At 34.8% G+C, this 24,956-nt stretch overlaps 2 protein-coding genes and 1 pseudogene across 5 annotated transcripts in view; all 3 read right to left on the bottom strand.

Moving 5' to 3' along the window:
• The window catches only part of LOC143562828 (zinc finger protein VAR3, chloroplastic-like), a 145,707-nt gene extending 137,112 nt beyond the window's left edge, over positions 1-8,595 (bottom strand). The window contains exons 1-7 of one of the 3 annotated variants that reach the window (XM_077050522.1): positions 8,118-8,568; positions 7,532-7,649; positions 7,036-7,445; positions 6,837-6,953; positions 6,608-6,724; positions 6,444-6,533; positions 5,777-6,133 (exon numbers count right to left, since the gene is read on the bottom strand). In XM_077050522.1, coding sequence (XP_076906637.1) covers positions 6,025-6,133; positions 6,444-6,533; positions 6,608-6,724; positions 6,837-6,953; positions 7,036-7,445; positions 7,532-7,649; positions 8,118-8,518 — 1,362 coding nt within the window. In that variant the 5' untranslated portion in view covers positions 8,519-8,568 and the 3' untranslated portion in view covers positions 5,777-6,024. Of the gene's footprint in view, positions 1-5,776; positions 6,134-6,443; positions 6,534-6,607; positions 6,725-6,836; positions 6,954-7,035; positions 7,446-7,531; positions 7,650-8,117 lie in introns of those variants that run through there. The other 2 variants (XM_077050523.1, XM_077050524.1) reach the window with 2 other exon arrangements.
• LOC143562822 (receptor-like protein EIX2) lies at positions 1,441-5,259 on the bottom strand (annotated as a pseudogene). The gene is made up of 2 exons (XR_013140559.1): positions 3,611-5,259; positions 1,441-3,538 (listed from the first exon to the last, which is right to left on the bottom strand). The product of XR_013140559.1 is annotated as a receptor-like protein EIX2 (transcript).
• Positions 8,596-13,214: 4,619 nt separating the features above from the next.
• LOC143562823 (phospholipase D delta-like) lies at positions 13,215-18,005 on the bottom strand. The gene is made up of 10 exons (XM_077050520.1): positions 17,054-18,005; positions 16,315-16,431; positions 16,034-16,228; positions 15,674-15,955; positions 15,510-15,575; positions 15,275-15,422; positions 14,815-14,963; positions 14,572-14,739; positions 14,278-14,478; positions 13,215-13,702 (listed from the first exon to the last, which is right to left on the bottom strand). The coding sequence occupies exons 1-10, from the start codon at positions 17,966-17,968 to the stop codon at positions 13,409-13,411; spliced, it is 2,535 nt and encodes an 844-aa protein (XP_076906635.1). The 5' UTR covers positions 17,969-18,005; the 3' UTR covers positions 13,215-13,408.
• Between the last annotated feature and the right edge of the window lie 6,951 nt (positions 18,006-24,956).

A 24,956-nucleotide genomic window follows, 5' to 3' on the forward strand; every position in this document is an offset into this window, starting at 1 on the left:
AGGGTAATATCGGTGAGAAGAACAAGACTAAATTCGGAGTCGGTGGAGATGTGCATTTGCTTAAAGGATCACTTGGACTCAATCGATCGTATTCAACACGTAACCACTCTCGAAGATGAAACACCACTTGATGTTCGAGTGCACGACGAACAAGAAGGCATTTCTACAAGTAATTCCGAGGAAGAAGTCGCCGCTCAATAATTACGACGAACAAAAAGGCTTTTCTAGAAATAATATGTCACAACTTTATATTTATAAGTTTAATGTTTTGTTAGTTTGTTTTTGAAGATTTTAAAACATGTAACCTTTTTTTTTGAACTTCTTAAAGTAAATAAAATGAATTTTATGTTAATTGTTTTTTTTATTTTTCATGTTATACAAATACGAATCGTAGTTTAGAATCCAAATCGCAAACGAAAAACGAAAAAAAAAAATTTTTTTACACTGTAACCGGTTACAGTACAGGAACCGGTTTAGGAACCGGTAAGAACCGGTTAGATAGGTTAGGGGTCCGAGGGTGGGAGAACCGGTTCGGTTCCCTAACCAGTTCGAGCCTGGAACCGGTTTAAAATGGGGTTTTGAATATAGGAACCGGTTAGGAACCGGTTCCGGTTCCTAGTCCCAAACCGTTTTGAACATCTCTAGTTGTAAGCTTGGCTAACAAATTTCGGATGGGCTTATCATTCTTGGTTGTTCAGCTGCTTTAAACTGGTGGGCCTGGGGATTAGTAAACATAAAATAGTTATGAACGTTGCTATGGAATAAGTTCTTTACTATACCGGCAGTCCGGCACTAGATTAAAAAACTACCATGTCCACATAGAAACACAGTGACTACATTAGTATAGCTTATAATTACAAAAAATAACATATTTAAAAAATAAATATAGTACTTACACAATTTTAAAAAAAAAATAACACAAAAAGTAAATTGGTAAAGTTTAAAATAGCATCGACACAATATAATGAAGACAGTAGCGAAACTCAAATAACTTATGCCAAAAAAGATTAACATATTCAAAGAAACAAATACAAATAAATAACATATTTAAAATGACGTTCATTCGGCCAGTAAAATCCAGACGCCGCGACAACAAGTTGGCGCGCGATCGGCCGGTTTCGGTTACGTTAATTACATTGCCGGAACCCAAAAAAAAAATCGTATAGCTTATGATACAGGAAATAACATATTTAAAACGTTATTTATTCTATCGGCAAAACCCGAGCGGTGTACAGTTCTGGAACTAAAAAAAATAAATAAATCAACCTTGAACTAATCATAAATGAAAAATATTATAAAAAAAACTTCACTTTTTATCTATATATTATAATGAAGGGCTTATAATTCTTTAGGTATAAAACAATGATTCTTAGAATTTTACCAGAATCTGTTTTGTGGTTCTTCATCAGTTTGGTGGTGGTTAAATCTTTATCATATCTGTAACGTTGTTTTGAATTAGAAGTTTCAAGACGCACATAAGGTGTTTGATGAAATGACTGAGAGACGCTGGCATGGGTTATACTTTTGCATTATGTGTCGGTTCTTTGAACAACAGTTGTTACTTGTAACATACCTCTTTTGGATTGCTGTTGTTATTGCTCTTTTATTTCTTTTCAAAACTCAACTGCAAAATCGAATTCAAATTAATAACGGGTTAGATCGAAACTGTGAATATAGAATATGTATTCAAACAAATAACCAACCTGTTGCCATCCCATGATTTTTAACTTATGCATTTCTGATCTTCGGTCAACTTCTTTTGTCACCTGCATGTATTCCCTCTCATGTATTGCAATATTTATATTTATACAAAACACACCCATGGTTACAAATATATAGCACAACTGAAGTATTCAAAAGCCAAGTCATGTTTATTACATATATTGTAATTTATAAGAATCTATTTGACTTCTCTGCCTCTTTTAATCTTGGAAACTCTCACCGCAACCATCACGAATACCTTATCCATTGCTACCTCTGCAATCATAAACAGCTTCTGTCTCTATTGCTTCTTGAATGACAGGACTCCAATAACGCCCCAAAAACCTGTTGCAAATCCACACGTTATGTCCAAGTAAAACCATACCTTCTTTGGCTCATTAGCATCCTCATATTTGTGCTTGCTTATTGTAGTTGGTGGGTTTTCATGATTGGAACAATTATTTGGCAGAGGGGCACCGCACAGTTCCCTGTTACCGGCGTATATTGACGGGTCAATAAGTGTTTGCAATTGATTTCCGGTTGGAATTCTTCCCGACAAGTTGTTGATTGACAAATTCAAAGAGCTCAAAAAGTTCAAAGCTGCCATGCTTGGAGGGATCATCCCGGTTAATAGGTTGTCTGACAAATCGAGAGAATTTAACGCTTTCATGTTTCCTATGTTATCCGGAATGCTCCCACTCAGGTGATTATGAGACAAATAGACCAATCAACAAGGAAAGTGCAGTTACGTCTGGAGGGATTTCTCCTGTAAGTTCATTGCTTGAAAGGTCCATGTTAAAGACTATAGCCGTCGTATGTGTATATTTAAGATCCATTCCTTTCATGACTTGATTCATATTGATGGTCTGACTCATAACGTAATGGTCGTAACTGTCTATAAAAAAATCATCTTGCCTTGCCTCAGTCATCCCACTCAACCCTTTAAAACAATGTGGGATGGATCCTATTAAGTTGTTGTGTGCGATGTCTAAAATATGAAGATGTGACAATTTGCAAAAAGATCGAGGAATACCTCCTGTGAAGTTGTTTTTATGCAACCTGAGAATCACCAAATCTGTAAGATTTTCTCCAATCCATCTTGGTATGTTTCCGGAGAATTCATTATTGCCCAAATCCAAAATAGTTAAGAATCTCAAAGTTTCCAAATCTCGTGGAAGTTCTCCATTGAAGTTATTGTCATTCAGTTTTAACCAAGTCAATGATGAAGACAAATATCCTAAAGAACTTGGAAGGGCTCCAGACAACCTATTTGAGCTTAGTACAAGCAAATGTAGGTTTTGTAGATTCCTTACACAGTCTGGAATATTTCCAGATAACCGATTTCTAGAAACATCGAGACCTGACAAGTGTGTACTTCTGCACAGTGATGTTGGAAGTGACCCACTAAAATGGTTGTCTTGTAGAAGTAAAATATCTGTATATTCGCTGAATGGAAGATTTATCAAAGATCCACTAAATTTGTTGTAAGAGAGATCTAATTCAGAAAGCTTGGGCATCTTCCGGAAGGATATTGGTAGAACTCCATGTATGCTAGCATTAGACAACACCAACACCTCAAGCTTCCTTTGAGTTTGCAACCACTTTGGAAATCCATTTAAAATCTTGCAAGATCTAAAGTTAATCATTCTCAATTGGAATGGAGGTTTCCAATCATGTGAGATATTGAAGATCAACTTATAATTAGATGGTGTTTGCAACTTATTCAACATTGAGAGGTTAGCAAAATGGGCTTCAAAAACCACTCCTTCTAAAGAATTTTCAGAGAGATCTAAATCAACGAGTTTGGTAAGTTGCCCAAGTGAAACTGGGATTGGACCTGTTAACAAGTTTGAAGCTACAGAGAGTGTTTGTAATGAATCTAGTCTTCCTAGAGATGTTGGGATTGCACCTGTTAAACGATTTGATTGCAGATTTAAACTTGTTAGACCTGGTAATCTTCCAAATGATTCTGGGATAGAACCGTTTATGTGATTATAAGATAGATCTAATACTTCTAATGATCTTAATCTCTCCAAAGCTTCAGGGATTGAACTTGTGAAACTATTTTCGCTAAGCTGTAAGACTCGTAAATTGGTTAGACTTCCAAGAAATTCTGGAATTGAGCCGTTTAAGTTATTCTTATCTAAATAAAACGTCTCTAAAGCATATTGGGAACACTCAGACATGTTTGGCGATGGACCCGTCATTTCTCCTCCAAAATGCGTACTTGATAAAAGTAATTCCTTCAAATGACACCATCTCCAGATTCCTACATGCTCCATGTTATCAAACATATTAAAAGAAACATCAAGCTCTAGAAGGTTAGGCATGACTGGAATTGACGAGTTCAAATTGTTTATTCGAAGGTCAAGAACTCTCAAGGAAGTCATGTTCATTAATTCAGATGGAAATCTACCTCCAATTGAATTACGGGAAAGATCAAGACATTGTAAAATAGGATAGGCACTGATATTAAAATAAGTAGGTGAAAAGTGGGCATTCTGAAGGCGACAATCCGACAAATGCAATTCCGTTAAGAATTGAATTGTGTTTAAAACCATCAGAGAGTTCCATGCCAAACTAAGATTATACCATGAAAGATCAAGGAATGTTAAGGATGTCATGTTCTGTAAAAAGTGTGGGAGTTGACCTTCAAAATTGTTGAAGCCAAGATCAAGATGTTGGATATTGGGAAGTATTTTACTTGAATTAAGATGAAGACCAAGATCAACATCAGAAAGTCCACACTCACTCAAACTTAAATATGTTAATGAAGGAATTATGTGAAATACAATATCAATATTTTTTGCTTGAGAAAGATTCACATAACTCAAGTCAAGATGATCGAGTGATGAGAGGCTAGAAACCCATGCCACGTCATTTACAATGAGCCCTTGTGGAAAGTAATAATAAGAACCAAGATCAAGAACCTTCAATTTGGAAAGATTTCCAATGTGATGGGGAATAATAATACTAAAGCCTGCATCTGAAAGATTGAGGTAACTTAGTTGCTTGAAGGATCCAATGAATTCCGGAATCTGACTTCCTTGAAAATCATTCCGACTCAAATCCAGATGTTTCAGATGCCTCAACTTGGCTAAATATGTGTTCACCTTATCACCTTCTAAGTAGCATTCTTCTGTGTAGTCCATAACATCCCCTTGATTTCGCCTGAGATGGAGCCCAACAACATTTCCAGTGGCGCCATCACAACGGACACCTTTCCACGAGCAACAATTAGTCCCGGCCCATGATGAGAGCACCCCACACTCATCTTTAATGCTATGTTTGAACTCGAGTAGTGCTTGTCTCTCTTGCTCATGGCAGCTTCTTGTTGAATTTTGAGCACCGAGACTTGTATTTTCGGTTGCAACCAAAAGCATGCTTAAGAAAACGAGATGAAGCCCCAAAACCCGCTGATTTCCCATGATTTAACCTCAACTTATTAGAGAAAATGAGTTGGAATGATGAACAAACTACATGAAGTAATAATTGTGTAGATGGAGGGGACCTTATGGCCCATGGAAGACTTCACAAGTCGTGGAATGTGGATGGATGATCAAGGCATAAATTGTATCCACGATAATATTGCTTCGTCTATCTTTCTTTTTCTCCATAAATTATTAATTTATAATCACACGCATATTATTTTTAGTAAGCTGGTAAAACGGTCAGGTAATGCTAAGTAACAGGTCCAAACGAGCTGTTTTAGAAAACCATCAATTTGGTTCGTATCTGACCTGTCTTTTTGGAAAATAATATGTATTAAAATGGGTGCACCCACCATTTTTTTTTAGTTTCAAGTTGAGTTTGAGGACACGAAGAACACCCCAACCATGCGCTGATAACGAGACTAAGTCTAGCCCCTCGGGTCACTCTACCAACGTCTACAACCTTGTGCCACGTGACACATATGGGAGGGTTATTACAGAATTACAATTATAATAAGAGCTGCAAGAACCAATAAAAATTATTCATTTATTTATGCATTTATCTAAAATTCAACCAATGTTATTATGTGCTCGTCTTATAAACATCTACACATGTGCATAGATTGATTATGCTTATCTGATCAACACAAGTGTATAAAACTTGTTATGAGCAATAAGACAGGGGAGACCGAAATTAATTAACTAATTAATAAGAAAAAAAAGAGTTAATCTTTTACAATTATACACTCTCCAGTCTCCACAAAAATTGCTGTTATAGATACTTTTAACATTACCATTAAAAGTAATGTTATGACACTAGACCATTACTGTATGTTACATATTGGCCCTGTTGCCTTCGACCCGTTAAACATTTTTTTGTAGTCAAGTAAACTTACGGTTTCCTCCATATCTGTTCTTGATATTTAGCTTCTGCATCTTTCGGCCTTTCACAATTGCACTTCCGACACACAACATTTCCGGCATAGTTGAAGAAATCACACCTTTCCCAAATTAAATAAAAAATACATTAGACCAAACACGTCATGCTTAATTACACGTATAATTTACTTAAACGCTAACACAAACACGTCTAATAAATGCCTTAAACGACACATTTAACACGATTAAATATAACAAGTTGAATAACATGAATGACCTGACACGTTTTAACCCTTTTAACTTCATGTTGTGTCGTGTCAAAACTTGCTGGCTCCGGTTATGGTAACCGGTAGCATTTTGACACATTCTTCATATTTAAGCAATTAAAATATATAAAACGATTAAAAACGCGTAAAATAAATAGGGACCTACGAGGGGCATTCCCACTCTCCCTGCCTCTTGGGGCGTCGCTCTCGGCAACGAAAACACTTTGTGTTGCTAGCAAAATTCATAAATTGACACCTAAACAGATAATATCAAAGTTCATAGGTTAAAAACTATTTGTATATAACAAATTATGTATATAGATTTCTTACTGTGGGCAGTTCCAGTCTCCTTTCTTCATTTCAACATCATTTGTTCCAACCCTCTTTGGCCCCTCGGTTTTGCATTTCAAGCACCGAATGTTTCTCCAAAAATTCATAAAATTGCATCTGCAATATCAAATCATCGATTTTAGTAAACATACAATCATTAATCCAACTATAAGTTTATTAAAGAATAACAAAAATGTGAAAAACGATAAAACCTTATTTACAAACTTACTGAGGACAATTCCAATCGCCTTTTTTCATTTCAATATTGTTACCACCAGCGTTTTGAGGACCATCTTCGTTGCATTCCCGACACTTCTTATTTCTAGAAAAATTCAAAAAATTGCACCTACAAAAAAAGTTAAGCAAATTATAAAATTAAATTTCAAAAGGTAAAAAACTATGAAAAAAGGATTTCAAAATAAACTCACTTGGGACACAACCAATCTCCTCTTCTCATTTCAACATCACGCGGTGAATCCCTTTGCGTTATTTTAACAAATTGTGCCTTTCTAACAACGTTTCCAACCGGTTTTTGCAACTCCGACTCCCGTTCCGTTAATTCAACAGACCGTGCCTTTCTAGCAACGATTGCAGCCGGTTTTTGCAACCCCGGGTCAACTCTCGTGTCACTAAGCGTGGTCAACTCCAAAAGCAACTTCTTAGCAGATGCTTCAACAAGTTCCGCCCCCGAAGGCTTGTTACCAGAACCAACAGATGGATCGAGTGCATAACTTAATAAAATGCGCACGATATCTACGGTTCGTGCATCTGACTCACTGTCTTTTAGTATCACATAGGCTCTGTCGCATGATCCTTTAAAGACACATATACCACATACCTATGTTTAAAATGTAAAATTATCAAAATTAATTAGAAATAAAATGTTTTTAAATGTTTAGACTAAATATTATGTAAATAGCATACGTCTCCTTCATCGAGCTGTAAATATGATCGCAAACGTTTCCCGGAATTAACGGTCTTCCGGTTAATATTTGGACAACCTTTTTCCACAAGAGTTTGAATATCTTGCATAGATAGTGACCTGCAATAATATAACAGATGAACTAAATTTGATACTTATATTCTAAAACGATTCATTTCAACCCGAGTCCAGGGTTGTAGAACTCGCTACGCGCTAGTTGGCCAGTGACTTACCTAGTAGTGATTAATCGGGATTAATCGGATTATATTTCTATATGTACATTTACAAATATGCATACATATATACATATATATATATATACCAAATTTTATATATATACGTATTCAATTTTGACCAAATAGTTTTTAATAGGCGATTAGTCTGTGGGTATCGACTAGTGATTAATTGGCACCGATGCGCGATTCGCCAGAACCTGTTCTGATCAGTAGCCCAAGCCCGCCCAGTTTGCCAGGATTACTAATTAACTATAACCATACTATAATAAATAACTCTCTAATTTAATATCTTTATTTAATATCAACTACAAATAATTTAAATACAATACATTGATACCCAACAAATTCTTACTTGAATAAATCAAAGCGGTCACGGCCAAAACTCAAGCAAGCTTCTTTGAGAATAGTCATATCATTATAAAGAGAAACCATATCACTTCCACCAGCTTCTTCATTAATGTACCCCTTTGACTTCAACCGGTCAACGAAATTCACCCACTCACCCCACGGATGCTTTTGTTCACAATCTCCGCTCGTTTCACTTTCACCGAAGGTGGTTTCATCGGTTATTGCGGAATTGGAGGATGATAATGTGCAGTGACGTAAGCGTAGGGTTCGGGAAGATATGGGTTTAGTGTGGAATTGAATTGAACGGAACGGGTGGAGGTTTACGGCGACGGTGGCGGTGGCGGTGACGGTGGTGTTGGTTTCGAATAGAGAGAGGAATCGTGATATTGTTACTGTTGTTGTCATTTTTGTTATCAGGGGTTTTCTCAGTTTCCAGGGTTTAAGTTGACTGAACAGGATAATGAAAAGGGTAATTTAGTCATTCTTGCATTCTAAAAATTAAAAAATTATATTGCCTGTTGTCGTAATTTTTTTTTTTTTTTTGACAACTAACAAAACTCTGTCACCTAGGTATGTTCGTTGGCAAAAGATCATTAACGTTTGTGATGGTAGACAGCGCTGGTGACCACCTATCTCGTCACCAATTTCGGAAAAAACTATCGTCTGAGGACCCACTGGCTCATTCATGACACTTTTATCATGAACGAGACTCGACCCATGACATCCATAAAAAAAAGACAGGGACTTACCATTTGACCGATTAATAGTTGTTTATTAAGGTATATATATATAGGAGTGTTGCTTCCAAGTGGTTAAGTGTTTAAATCTTGTTATATAAAGTAGACTAGTTTGAGCCCCGTGTATTACACAAGTAATTGACGAAAGTTTTATACTTTAACCATTAAGTGGAATATAATTAACAAAATGATCATATATTTTATATAGTTACAATTTACATTAAAATTACAGAAATTACATAACTAATATTACACAAATATCTTACAAATAAATAAAACCTTCCTTCTACACTACATTTGTAATTGTATTGGTTAGTATACATTGTTTATTACAAATCAAAATTTTTAATCCACGCCTGCTTGTAACTCTTGATAAGGTAACATATATGTATGCTTATAACTCTTGATATAACCATGTATAGTTGTCCGTGTGACAGATAAGATTCTTTAAGTACATACCAACTCTAGATAAATGATAATATACTAATAAAACTAACAAAAAAATATACATACACATAAAATATCATACCTTTTAATTAATTAATATAATGTCATTTAAGATCATCTGCTCATATTTGTCCCAAAAACATGATTATCCAAAAAACCAGATTACTTGAACGTTGATATAGTCATCCTTATAATATTTAGAGTTTGAAATAGATTAATCATGATAAATTTGGTGTCATTAGTATTCTGTGTATGACAATTTTTTACTTGATTTTATATTTTACAATTAACAATTGTATAATAAAGCAACATATAAAAACCGGAAATTAGAATATAACAAAATGATTTTTTCATTTCATATTAATGGAAAATGACAAAGACATACTAATATTAAAGTCATGTTCAAATAAAAGTGATTATTCCGAATTAGCAGAATATTAAAAGATTTAAAGTTACATAAAGTGAAGGTGGTGATTTTTATTTATAATAGTTGAAAGTATTGAATAAGAAATTTTTAAATTTTGAATATTAATCCCGTGTTATTAGTTATATTATGGGAATTGTTGAAATATTTAATTAATTGTTATATATATATATATAAAGCAAAGATTTCGGATTTGTTGGAAACATGGTAAATGACATTTAACCGGATTAACAATTTTTTTAAATTAATGTGAAAATATATGTTTATGAAACATTTTGGTCTGAGTTATAGAAGAAAATATTGAAAACTATATACTTTATACTACAAAAAAATGTCATATAAATAAATGACATATACTTCATATAGTAATCAATATACACATAGATTATAATTATAATTATAATATTCAACTTCAATAATTTAATGCTAGACACCAAGATATATATAAGTATTCTCCATGTTTGTAATATTTATATAAAACGTTTGGAGAAAATTAAGAAAACACACATTTTCCTATGTTCAAACGCATAAGAGAAATTTTTAAATTCAAATTTGAAACCAATTTTATATTAAAAATTATGCACCGTTGCTCGAATCCCAGTTTAGAAAACAATTTGTAGTTTACCATACAAATCCAAATTCTTCGACAATGATCCACCTTTATTTACTTTAATTTGCAATTAGCCGTGTCGTTAAAATTTTATTCTAACAAACCTGCAACTTCAATTATAATATTTCCTTGTTTTCTTATTTCACCGTTAATGTTTATAAATTAATTGATTAGTATTTACATATAATAAGAACAAACTTGAATTCATATATTGAAATAACTTAAAAGATAAGGATCATATACTGAAATAAGTGAAAAAAATGTGAGAATGGCTATGAGATTGACAAGTGACAAAACTATGTAGTCTATTATTAGAATAGATAGATTTAAAAGTAGAATTAACGAGTGTGTGAGTTAGACGTATTTTAAAAAATAAAATAAAATACTTTTAGTTTTTAGTTACCCTCAAAATGGGCATTAGGGATTACAAATTATTTATGAATGAAGTATAACTAGGAGGTTTACCCCCGCTTCGCTGCGCGGGCATGCAATTGACAGTGTTTGTTTTATCTGTTCATTACACGTCCAAACATCGGTAGTCCGCAATCATATTTCGCAAGTCAACACGCTCCAACCCATTGTGTTTTTCACCCACGAAATAATTCTAAGATTGGGTCACAACCATTCTAACGCCGCTTTTGCAATAATCACGCTACCCATAATCCGGATTTGACCAAGCTTCTAGAGCCAATAAAAGTAACCCTTCTCTATGATAAAAAAAACCAATATACAAAATTATAATAATCAAATCAAATTCAAAATTTTAAACCCAGAAACAAACATTTCATTATAACACACAAATCAAAAGCCAAACACACAAAAAAAAAATTCAAAGCAGAGCTGCAGATGCAACTCGCCGGTCGCCATAGACGGCCGGTAAATTCAAAGCTGGCTCCGAAATAGACGGAAACCAACAGACTTAAAGCCGCCGACGCCGTAGACGGTTCGAGCCATTGGAAACGGCATACCAACGGTCACGTTCCCAACATGAGTGACTCAAAACCTTCAGATCCAAATCCGCCGCCGTCGGCAGGGACTGTCGGAGCCGCCGACAACGGGAGACGAACATCCATCTGTTCATTTGTCTTTGTTAAATCACCGTTTGACTAAAACCAACAGATTCAAATCCACCACCGACATAGACGAAAATCAATAGGCTAAAAGGGATAAAAAGGCGCCATCGCCAAGTACGGCTGGAGCCTCCGGCAACGGCAGGCCAAGAGCCACCACCTGTTTGTTTTCTTCTCTCTAGATAGAGAGTTGTAGACCCGCCGCCGCATGGCAGGTGGTCGACAGTTGCCGGAGATGGAGTGGAGAGAAGACAGAGCTATGGTGTTTAGAGAGAGAAATGTTGAGGTTGAATATGAGAAAAAGATGGGTGAAGAAGGTATCAAATATATCATGACACTTGCTTAACCCAATATACAAAACTAAGGATGATACTATATGGGAACCCGTTTTTAAGGCTTTTATACTGTACTTTCATCATCACATCACTCCATCAATCAAATCAGCATTACCTTATAAGCTACTATATCATCACATCGTTGTCCTAAAGTCCCGTATATCACATTCACCGCACCATACATCAAGACACCATCATAACTACTCTCCTATATGCTCACAATTGTTGCCCTATGCGTTCGTATACATATGCTATATGACGCTCGTATAAATATCAAATCATATCATATCATTAGAGATTTTACTAGTAAAGAGGTGTACATATACAAATGTCATGTATACCATTACATTCACAACCCTACACGTCCGTAATAAGGCATGGTGTGTACATGTAGGCAACCCATACCAACTATCATTTTGCGTCACCACGCACGGTTAGATCTAAAAAAATCTCCAATGCAAAACCTATTTTTCACACCAAACTAGTATTAAAGGGTTCCATTATGGAATCTATTACAATGAAAGTGAGTTATTTTGATATCTAAGAAAATCTTCAATGTAAAAACTATTTTTCACACCAAACTAGTATTAAAGGGGTCCATTATGGAATATGTTGCAATGAAAGTGAGTTATTTTGATCTTTTGGAGATGCATTGGTATTCGTCATTTTCAAAGCGGATAGCGAAGACCTGTAATGCGGTTTGTTTGGCCATGATATAGTCTTTGGTGTGCTCAGAATGCACTTGTGTTTGAGGAAAAGCCATTAATCCTTAGCAATGTGGTTGGTGAAATTAAGGCGCTTAGCTACCTGTGGTTTAAACATCTTGAAAAAAAAAACACGAGTCTTACTCGGGAGATGTATTGGGGTTTTAAGTTTTGATGTAGCAGGAGGCCAGGAGCACTGTTGTGTTTGGTAGTCTTTTGACTTGTATTGCTAAACTCTTGGGGGCTAGGTGGGTTTTGATCGTTGCTAGTATCTTGCTTGTAACGATAGTTTGTTTACGTTATAAAGTTTTGGTTGATCGTTAAGAAAAATTATTTCATAAATTAAATATACATAATAGTAATATGTATTTCAATCATTTCAATTTACTTCTTGTTCAACGTAATTTTTTTTTAAAAATTTGAATACTATTTCCTATAAAGCATAAAGTTAATAAAATTATCAAAATTCACAACCCACAAATCCACAATCAGTTAAAATATAATTTCTAGAATTACTTAACAATCTCATAAAATGTTCAACAAATCTATGCATTGTGAAAAAATATTATCAAACTTTACTTGATCACATATTTACTTTCTATCTATCTACAAAATAACTAATCACAAACACTTATTTAATAACCGAAATGCTCTAATACCCAAACGCTATTAGACAATCTACACAGTATACATACTACCAACACTTAATGCTAATGGAGTTTTATCTAACCAAGTAATATAAACTACTAATCGAAAAGACGAAAACTGTAGACCAACATAACAAAACTATATGCAGTTTTATATCCAATCACATTGATTATTCCTGTCAGTGTACAAAACAATAAACCTACACTTTTTTTACCTCAAAAATACTACACTTTCAGTACGTGAACCTACCCTAAAAAAACAACTTTTAGTGTACATATGTACGCAGTACGTGGGCATCAAAATTTAACAAAATTTGAATATTATGTTGTTAAAGCACTAGGCAGGGTAGATGGACTACCTAGTACCTTACCACCGACATCAGGAAAGTGTTCATGTCCCGGTAAACTTGTTACTTTGCCATCAGAATCAACTTTGATCGGGTATTTTAGAAGATGACCTTGCAATGGAGTGTAATCGTCGTCAGTAAACTTCTCCCAGTTATCTTCTGCAAGTTTGTTTATGTTCTTTACGCATGTTAAACTTTCTGCCTGCGTAAAGTAGTCTTCTACCTTTCCTGTGTGTTCTGCCCATAATGACATTCTGTAACCGTATACCTAATAACAAAAACTTATGTTAGTGATATGTTAATGTATGGCTTTAATTAACGGGGTGTTAAAGAAGAAGTGATAAACATCAAGCATAGGCTTGTAAACGAACTGAATGAAGACGAGCGGAGCATGTTCGTATTCGTTCTTTAAGATTTCTTGCTCATGTTTGTCCGTTATAAAAATGATTAAATGAACACGTTGGTTTATGTTCATTTATTAACAGCACAAACGAACGTAAATGAATGAACATAACTGAAAGATGTACGACCAAAACTGAACATAAATGAATGAACATAACTGAACATAGATTAACGAGCATAACTGAGCGAAACCAGTTAAAAGTAATGTGAAGAATAATGCGTTGGGTCTAAAGAGTTATTAAAACTAGACTAAGTTGTATTGGGTGAAAAAAAATAAATAAATATATTAACGAACGTGAACGAACGAACATAAACGAATTTAAATGAACAAATTAACAAAACTTTTTGTTCATGTCTGTTCGTTTATTAAATAAATGAACTTCCCATCGAACTTTCAGTTCGTTTACAGGCCTAAACAAGCAATAAGAGTGAAGGACTAACCTGACCACGAGGGTGTCTTTTCTTGTGGGCCCATGTGTGATGAGGCTGATACGCACCCATAGCTATCTCAGTATCTCTTGAACCAGCCATAGACCGCTGGTTAATGTTGGCGGACCCGATAATCACATACTCATCATCTACTATCATCCCTTTAGCATGTACATAGATCATGAACCTACCATGCTTTTGAGAAGCCGAAATCTGAAACAATATTAAAATAAAACGTGTTTTATTTTCAATAAATTCCAACAATAATTGTAAAATTATCTACAAAAATTTGAGAAGTATTATTACCGAACCACCATTCGCAGTGTGGCTGCCCGAGTTTGACGCGTGTTCATCACATTGTTCACGGTTACCGAGGCAGTAGAAATTTAAGTAGTCTTGTGGATGTGCATTCTCAAGATTTGAACTCTTTAGCTCTCTTGCAATTACTTCATACATCATTTGCATAGTTTGTCCCTAAGATAATATAAAACAAATAATATTTATATTTAATAAGCTTGACAGAATAAAGAAGGTAAAAAATAAACCTACCTGCCAAAACAGAATTTCTTGAACAGATGCAGAACTAGGGACACCTTCGGGCCACATTGGAATGACAATATAAACTGAAAACCTTTCGTTTGCTCTTATCTTGCTAGCAATCTTCAATGCCAGTTCCACTGGGATTAAGTGATCAGCACCTGTTCACAATTTGAACTCCACATTGGTCATTTTGAACATTAACTCTATGTGCATAGTATTAGCATCACATAATACATACTCACATCTCATAGTGCAATGATTATCTTTTTGCATAGTAAGGAGAACAGATTTTACTAATTTATTATTTCCAAATTGTAACTATGCAATTTATATAACTTTTTGTTGAGCATACAACATAATTTACCTATATTTACAAAACATATCTGAAGAACTAATATAAGTCGTAGGCTCATTATTTATCAAATTTTACATATTAGTTATACAAATCCCAGTACGAAAACTTTCAAACCTGCATCTTTATGGGAACTCCATGCATAAGACGACCCAAGAAAATACTGGTTCTCGATATAGATGAAGTTCTTGGCGGATCTTATGGCTTGAATGTATGCTTTCTGGATGCTTCTATCAATGACCAGATTTTTAGCACACACTAGATTCTGCAAAATAAATAAATAAATCAATTTCAACAATTTTAATTTACAAAAATATTTTCTTGATACAACAAATAATCGTATAATACCAACCTGAGACTCGGCTGATCTAACATCTTTTGGAAACCTCAAAGAACCAGAATCAACAGAGCGAAAAACCTATCATTATTACAAAACACAACAAAGAAATAGTTAGTACAGGTCAAAACCGGTCAATTGGTCATTTGCATACAGGTCAAAACGAAAATAAACCGAACCTGAACATGCCAGTTTTCAGGATCAGCTTCTTTAGTAACCCATAATGCAGGATCATCATTCGATATACTTAAATGAGGACTAAGTATCCAAGAAATGCGTTCTAGTTTGATTAACGAATCATCGTGCCAATGAGATATTTTTTTGAAATGCCGTCCAAATTCAGACCATTTCGTGGCTCTTCTCCACCTTTGTTCAAAGTTTTTGAGCACATCATATGCAGCAGGACCGTCAATTTTGCAATGTAGATCATGCCATGGTTGCCTCGGACCTTTTGTACCTGCCTATTGTGTAGAAATTAAAGCATGAAACAAAATTTAATATTTAAATACTGTGAAATATTAAATAGTTCATAGACTTACAGTAAACGTTGGATTATGGTAATCGTTCGCAAAGACAGTGTCGAGATCACGAAATAAACGATGTTCTGGTGTGTCATAGCGTCCATCACAGAGGTCCAATCCACCGATAAAAGCAGATATTTTCCTGTTATTTCCACGGGCTTGTGTATCAACTATAACACATTTTTGATGATGCGTGTATAGGGTCCCAACTACCTGTGCAATGTAAAAGATAAGATCACGAGATATTCTTGAACAATTAATAATTATAAGTTATAACCTAGTATGAACATGAAGCATGCCTTTTGTTTGAAAATGCTAAGCTTGTTGCTTGCATATCGAGGTGAAAGCACACAGTGGACCGAAGAATGTTTGAAAAACTTCCGTGTCTCTTCATCATGAGTTTGCATAACTCCCTCCTGCAAACAAAACCATATGAAATCTTCAAATATAATTTACCAATTGAACGGGTCGGGTCAGTCTGAACATTTTTCGGAAATTTTGTATGTTTGACCAAACTTTTATAGTGAGAAATACATTTGAGTCAAGACGTGTATATAAATGAATATAAAACCGTTACTTTGAAGAAAAATATGTTTAGGGTGACTATTGAGCCTTTTGGCCCGTTTCCCTTTTAATACAGAATCTGCTCACAATCTTCATCAATACATATGTGTTGAGCAATATAAATATCTATGTTATATTTTTTATTTTTTTTTCCTCTCATTTTTCTTTCTTATTGCAAAGCCTAATTTGGATGCAACACAATTATATCTCAAGTAAAAGTAATAAAAGGCAGAAAGAATAAAGGCCAGTTTCTTTATTAGGACCAACATTTTCACCTTTCTATAAAAGTTCAAACCGTGTTCATTTTGGCTTTATATCTTATATCCTAGAACACCACAATAAAATCTTTAATTAGTAAATTTCCAAAAAAGGAAATCAACTACTATCAGTTTATTAGTAGTACTTGCTCATCAAAATAAATATGAACTAATAAAAAACACATAATACACAAAACGTTAATAACCGAATCCATACCGTTTTGAAGAAGAACTTGTTATGCGAAGTTTTATCATCCCAAACCAGCAACAAAACCCGAACCCCTTCCTGAGACTTATACTTCAACAACTCCCCAAGACTCAAATCCCACCCATTCGGCAACTGCCTATTCGGCTCCCTAACCAACTTCACCTTATCGTAAATCGACCATCCAACAATGTAAACCAAATGATGAGCCTCCAATATAGCATGACAAATATCCTCCCAACACCCCCTCTGCTTAAAAACCTTATCCCCATCCAATTCAATCCCCGGTAACCCCCCCTCGGGCACGTGCGCGTCCTGATACAACGTCACATTCCCTCCGTGCCTAACCGGAAAATAACCATCCTTCAATCCAAACAACTCTACATTATTGTTATTATAATTTCTATCATTACAAGGGGCAAATTTAATCTTTAGCCTAATCGCTGCATCGGGTTTAACCGGTTTCCCATTTGGACCGATAACATCGAACCACTCATCAATCAACTCGCCTGACGCCACCCGTTCGGCCGAGACCTTGACAACACCAATCAAATCAGCTCCAATGACGTCATTATCCTTCACCTGGAACTCAATCTCGGTCGCGGGGTGCGCTAGCGGCGTGACGAAATGCTCGTTCCATACCGGGTTCTGCGAGTTGGGTATCACGCGCGTACGCGCCACCGTGGCCTCACCTACACTCACCGTCACGTAGGGGTCACTCGTTATAATCTTCCGGAGGCGGTGTGATGGTGACGATTTGGATTTAGTCTTAGGTGGTTTACAGGTGTGAAAAAATGTTATACAACGGTGCATATGGTCGGATAATAAGTCCATGTTGGGTAAAGATCGAGCTTCGATGACCGTTAGATCAAGATCACCGTGTAAGTAAACAATGGAATCTGAGTCTGAACAAGTACTACTACTCATTATTGTATTATTATTATTATTATTATTGTGAAATGGAATAATAATAATAATAATAATAATAATAATAATAATAATATGGCCGGAAAATATAAGAGGTCCGGTGACGTGGTGGCGGCGTTGAGTACAAGAAAAAGAAACGGAGGAATCGGTGAGGTGGTTTGAGTTGAAGTAACGAAAGTCGTAACTGTATTACACGTGGATGATGTCTTCGGAAGTGAATAAAAGCATGTTCGTGTTATGGGTTTTTATTTATTTCTGGATTTGTATTTATTGATGAATGAATGTGGGTAGGTTTGGGTTTGAATCGGTTTTATTGTTTTCTGTGTAGATTATATTATATGAGGATCTCTCTTTTTTTTTTTCAAACACCAAAGCATAAACACGGGGTTTACTTTAGTAAATAGATCACTCTTATGTTTGACAAACAGACGTCGAGACTTGGCTTATTCACCCAAAATGCAATCTACCACCCTTTGATTCGATCTGTAAGATATTGCTTTAAGTGAGACTAAAACCCATGACTTCTCACAAGCAAAGTAACAAGATTATTGTTGACCAATTAGCCTTTGTTACATATATGAGAATCTAATAAGCTTCATCTTTTTTTTTCTAAGAAAATATACAAAAGCATCATATGCAAGGATGTAAAGGAGCCGAGTTGAGCTCGAGCTTGTTAAAGCTCAAGCTCGACTCGTAAGTAGTTTTTCAAGTTTGATCTTAACTCGTTTATTATTGATTAATTGTTTAGTTATTTTATATATTAAATATAACATACGTATATTGCTTAATTGTTTTTATCATAATTTTATATATAATAATAGTTATTATACAAATATATTAAATAAAAACGATATATTGTTCATTTAGGCTAGCGGGCCAAATCGAGGACGATGTGTGAAGCTTGGACTCGGACTTGCTTGTTAAATGAGTCTCATTAAAGGCTTGAGTTTGTTAAAGCTTGACTCAATTTGAGTTTTAACGACTGGTCTCGAGTAGCTTAATAAAGGCTTGACTTATTTACGCCCCTGCGTATGCTATCTTAATTATATGGATAAGAGCAATGTTGTTAAAACCGGACCGGCCGGTCGGACCGGGAGTCGGTCCACCAACCGGTCCAGTTCTATGCTGCTCGCTCAGTATCCAGAAAACCGGCCGGTTTGACCGGAAAACCAGACTGGTTCAACCGGTTTTCCTATTAAAAAAATATTTTTTTTGAAAAATTTGTTTTTCTAGTATTTTTAAGCCGAATTTGTTTGGCGGGTCTGACAGGTGCGACCGGTTGAACCGGTGAACCGGTTATCCGACCGATTCGCTATCCGGTCCGGTTATGAAAACATTGGATATGAGATAAAGTGGAATACATGTGTTTATACACTTCATACAACTATTTACTTACAACTTATTTACTTAGAATTAATACTTCTATATTTTACGATTGCTACATTATACTTATTATATATACAAAGTTATTATTGTTAGATATTATAGGTAAGACCCGGACATTGTATTATTTATATTCAAACATAAAGGGTTTTTATAATTATAATAATGTACCTTTCAAGTTTTAGTCGACATTCTAGTTCAATGGATTGACTTTGAAAACGTGATATGAAAACATATCATTTCATCAAAAGGCGTACTCATTTTGCCGTATTAAAAGTTCAAATTAAAATAGTAAGTAAATTTAAAGTAGATTACATCAGATTTTCTTGCTATTTCTCGTAGAGCCATATGGTAATTATGTTACATAAAATTACGTCCTTCAAATTAGTAGTTTTATTACAAGGTAGTTTTATTATTTGCAAAGTTAATGACGTGTAACGTTTTCTCATTTTGAATGTTTTAGTGACATTTATGTGTCGATTTATTGTACTCTCATTTTTATGTTGTCTTAAATAAAATGGAAATGTAACTTTTCTACAGAAATACTTAAATTACCCACTTAACTTGATGGCTTGATGGGAATTTAAATTGGTATCGTATACATTTTGTACAGTAAACATAGTTTATTGGTCTTGATATTTGACTCTTGACAAGTGGTCCAACTGGCATCAAATTGATAACTTGATATATAGCATAATTGATGCCAAATAGTTGGATGGATGGACCATCTAATCTTGGTATACTTTTCCCAACAAATGGACCATCTTACGTACTAATCTTTTTTAGTTGTGCATTTGTAAAAAAAAAAACAAAAAAAAACATTGTTCTTATTTATCATACAGTAATAAGTTAGTAAAAAGGGTTATTTATAACCATTTTTACTGATTTTTATGTGCCATTTCCTTTGTGAAAATTCCAAAGAAATAACTTTATATAGAATTTGTAATACAAACACAAATCATTGCGCTATAACACAATCTTAAACCAAGTCCTAACTTACCCCTTAGTAAATAACATAACATAAAGAAAAAAGATGTGATATTGATATATAGTTGAAGAAAATATATGTTATTCATCACAATGTTAGTCAGATTTGATGTGAGAGAAATTAAATACGTATTTTAATCACATTTAAGTAGTTTTAATTGTTAACTGACTTTGAAGAAAGGCTACACATTAAATCTTTACTTTATTAGATAAGATGTGATTTGTTTTTTTTATTATTATTAAAACATTTGGAAATAATTTTTAACTAACAAAATAATCAGACAAATATCGTAATCTTGAATTAAAAGGTTGCCAATTTGTCATGTCGAATACGTTTACCGAAGCAGCATGTTCACACTTTTATAAGTTAATCATACACAGTTTTAACTAACATACACCTCCAAAAATTTACACGAGACTTGGAATAATCATATTGACTAACTAAATTAACTAAAAGCAAAATACATGATTATTGCCAAGCGGCACAATAAACTTGTTAAAAGCTTGAGAACTTGTTAAAAGCTTATACCATGGATTTTATGGCCATGTGTTGTGGTTGAGGCTCAATATCATATTTATCCTATCATATTGTGTCACATTGCGTTGACTTGACATAACCCTTCAACCCTTGCAGTTAACCCCCCCCCCCCCCCCCGGTCACTTGAGCCTGTTGTGGTGAGTTTGTTGTTAGCCCTTCTATTCATTCCTTTCACGCTACCCCCGTTAGCGCCCCTCCGTTGTGGTGTTCGTGATCTATTTATCTCGTGCCCACCGTTAGCGCTCGACAACAGTTAGTCTAACTTACAAAAACTATTGTTATTGTCATATAGGTGTAGTGACATTCACTAACTAAACCATCAAATGGTGGACTCATGCACAACGGCCCCTCATGCCCGTCGACAGCACGACACTGATACTATTGGCGGCTTGGCGCCCCTACATTTATCCTTGTGATAGTGTTTAATGTCCACCAATGCTTATGTGGAGTGGGGCTAATGACCACTGTACATGATCTTACATTATTTTGAAATTTATACATGTATGAGATGCATGCGTATTTAGTTATCTAACACAATGGTAATACCCAAAAGTTTTCACATGCAATTATTACATCCACCAACGTGATATTTTGCGGTTTTATGTGTAGTGGTTGAAGCCCCTTGCAATGATTAAATATTTTTTTTTAATTATATAAGTAAAAGAAATGGGTGATGGAAATTGGTTGAATAGTTGATGAGACATACCTTCTTTGTTCCCAAAAGGCGTCGTATAGAAAACAACCAAAGGGAAAAAGAGGCAAAACGCCCCTTGTGGCCAACATCCGTGTTTATGTTTATGCGTTAGTAACGTGTCATATGAAATGGGTAACATTCCATTACGCATAACCTAATAGTTTTGTCTCTTACGTATTCATACATTTTTCATGTTAACTCAACTTTTATACTTTATGTAACTAACCGTTTTATATATAACAAGCTTTTTAATTTTATAGAAATTAAATTAACTTTTTTAACATATGTACTATAGATTTAATTAATTTTCTTATATTTGTAATAAAAAGTAAATTAGTATTATGAAAGTACATGAAAACGCAAGAAGAAGAAAAATACTTCTCTCTTTTCTATCGATTGCAATTGTTTCTCTTGTCTTATTTTCGACAAATTGTTTTTCAATTAAAAAAAAGGAAAAGGCTCCACATCTCACCCAGTCAGCGTCAAGAACGCTTCCTTTCCCGTCCATCAAAAACACTCATGGGCGCAGCCACACAACGCCCTGAGTTTTGTATTTGTAGGAAACTTGTTGCGTGTGGTTTAAGATTATTATCCAGTCAAAGTCGATCATTTTGTAGGTCAACATATCTTTTCAACGAGCTTACGGATGAAAAATGCTTGGTTCCACATAAACAGTGTCATCAAGGTTTAAACATGGGACATACGTGAATATTACGGTACACTTTCATTGAAAAATTCCTACACAAGTATATTGCATTATATAATTAAAAAATATACTAAAAATAGGCGACGAATGGAAAGATTATTGAAGACTTATGAACACAAATATACATTGGAAAAGGAGCTTACAAGCTTACATATTCACATATTCGGTGTTTACATATTCACATATTCGGTGTTGGGATTTCTATTAAAAAAGAAGCCCCTATGAATTTGTTGACTGAACCGTTGGATGAAAGATCAACACTTCGATCAACTGAGATTTTGGCCTTTGGACTGATGAGTGGGAAACATGTGTGCGTGGGTCTAACAAGGTTTCCTTCTTGTGGGTTTGGGAGTAGTGGTTTCAGGTCGGTCAGGCTGGCAAGTTGTATAAAAAATAGATTCATGCAAGATGACTAAACATAAGAAAGTGTTGTATAAAAAGTAGATTCATGCAAGATGACTAAACATAAAAAAGTGTTGTATAAAAAGTTGATTCATGCAAGATGACTAAACATAAGAAAGTGTGTCTTGACAACCAACATGAATTTATATCTTTCACATTTGGCACTTTTGGTTTCCTCGCAAGCCGAGTCCAACTGGTCATAAATAGTAATGTTATAACTCCAAGATTTATCAATGCAGTTTTTACAATATTGAGTTTCACAACAAAAAATGGGTGGCAGCGCAGCTTGTTACCCGTTTACTTTTGTTTCAATCTAAACACTATTATGCAAGCTTTTAATTAAAAAAAAGGAGTATTGGTTTTTAATACTCCCAACTTTCACTTGTTGGACAATGACACTCTCAACTAACAATTTGTTTTCCACAACTCCCAACTTGTAATTTATTTTCTTTTATCACTCCGGAACTTAACGGACCCTAACTCTGTTAGTTTTTTTGCTGACGTGGCATTTTTTCTGATATGGCAATCATATGTGGCATTATTCTTAAAAAATTGTGGGTCCATGTCTCTAACTCATCATCTTCTAAAAAAAACCCTAACAACACATCCAAAAGGCCACCTACACCCCCTCCACCTCCTCCACCACCCACCCACCCACCCACGTCGCCTATAACCACCGCCGGTAACACCGTAGTACCACCATTTCATTTGCAACACCCGCAGAGGAGAACAAGGTGTAAACAATAGTGCAGGACCCTTTTTCCTTTCCAACACCCGCAGCACGAACCTCCAAATTCAATCGAGGTCACTATTGAGGGTAGACTTGTAATTTTGTACAAATTCCAAATCTCAATAGGGGTTGGTTAGAAACAATATAATCAAATCTTAAACAAATTACTATGATGGTATTTTCTTGCTTACAAGTGTAGGGGTGACAGATGCAAACCCGATGAGAAACAAGGTTCCGATTGATGTGATGTCATACAAGGTTCTGATCAACTGATGGAGGTTCGTGCTGCAGGTGTTGGAAAAGGGTGGTACTATGGTGTTACCGACGGTGGTTATAGGCGACGTGGGTGGGTGGGTGTGGTGGTGGAGGAGGTGCAGGTGGGCTTTTGGGTGTGTTAGGTTTTTTTTTTAGAGAAGATGATGAGTTGGAGATATGGACCCACAATTTTTTAAGAAAAATGCCACATAATTGTCACATCAGAAAAATGTCACGTCAGCAAAATAACTAACAGAGTTAGGGTCAATTAAGTTCGGGAGTGATAGAAGAAAATAAGTTACAAGTTGGGAGTGGTGGAAGACAAATTGTTAGTTGAGAGTGTCATTGTCCAATGAGTGAAAGTTGGGAGTATTAAAAACCAATACCAAAAAAAAGGATTCCAAATGCCGTCTTACATGCCCAGCTTCATAAAATAAAATGATAAATACAAGTAATAGTATCTAACGAAAATTCAAAATGAACATTTGGTCAATGTCAACTAATACGTTAGAAAAAATCAAGTCATCCAAATGATAGTGTTATAAATGTTAATGTCAATGTTTAAGCGGACGCACAACCATCAACTTTGTGAGTGCCTTTAAAGTAACCACAACAAGAAATTAAGAAAGGAGATAAGGATTGGGGTTTTTGTTCTTTTATTTCACCTTGTTCTAACAGTTATTTAGAACAACCTTGTTAGTTGTTAGATAGCAAAATCATCACAAATTGTGAAAAAAATCTGAGACCAAATATGTAACTATTTGAAGTGAAAAAAAGGTACGCCCGTGTATGACACGGTGGATAATATTATCATGCTGATATTTATTATTATGTTGTGAAACATGATATATAATATAAGTAACCATGCCAGGAAAATGAAACATTAAGCATAATGGACTAATGGAGTATAACTGTATAAGATAAAAGTCCAATGAATTTGGGTTAATCCAATACCATAAAAGTATATAACGTTATTTCATAACAATGGATTTGGATTATGTATAGTCGTTAGACCGTATGGTATGTTGCTTGGCCCATTTGAATGACACGTCGCACGTCATATATGAAGCCCAACAATAATAGGACTAAATAAATGATTAGTAAAGAAAATGAATTTGATTAACAGGGCCAGAGGCCCATGGCCGACGAGCTCAATTCCATGGTTTATGTTCTCGGCTTATTTCTCTTTGAACGAGTTAATTTGTAATACTTTTAGTTTTCAAATTTTTAATGGTATAATCTTGATACAAAGTAATTTTGTATTATTTGTAATATCCAATTTAAAATTTTATC

This window comes from Bidens hawaiensis, unplaced genomic scaffold, assembly GCF_021521415.1.
Source record: "Bidens hawaiensis isolate Kalapana, Puna unplaced genomic scaffold, B.hawaiensis_p1.1 tig00021177_1, whole genome shotgun sequence".
Taxonomy (NCBI): Eukaryota; Viridiplantae; Streptophyta; class Magnoliopsida; order Asterales; family Asteraceae; genus Bidens; species Bidens hawaiensis.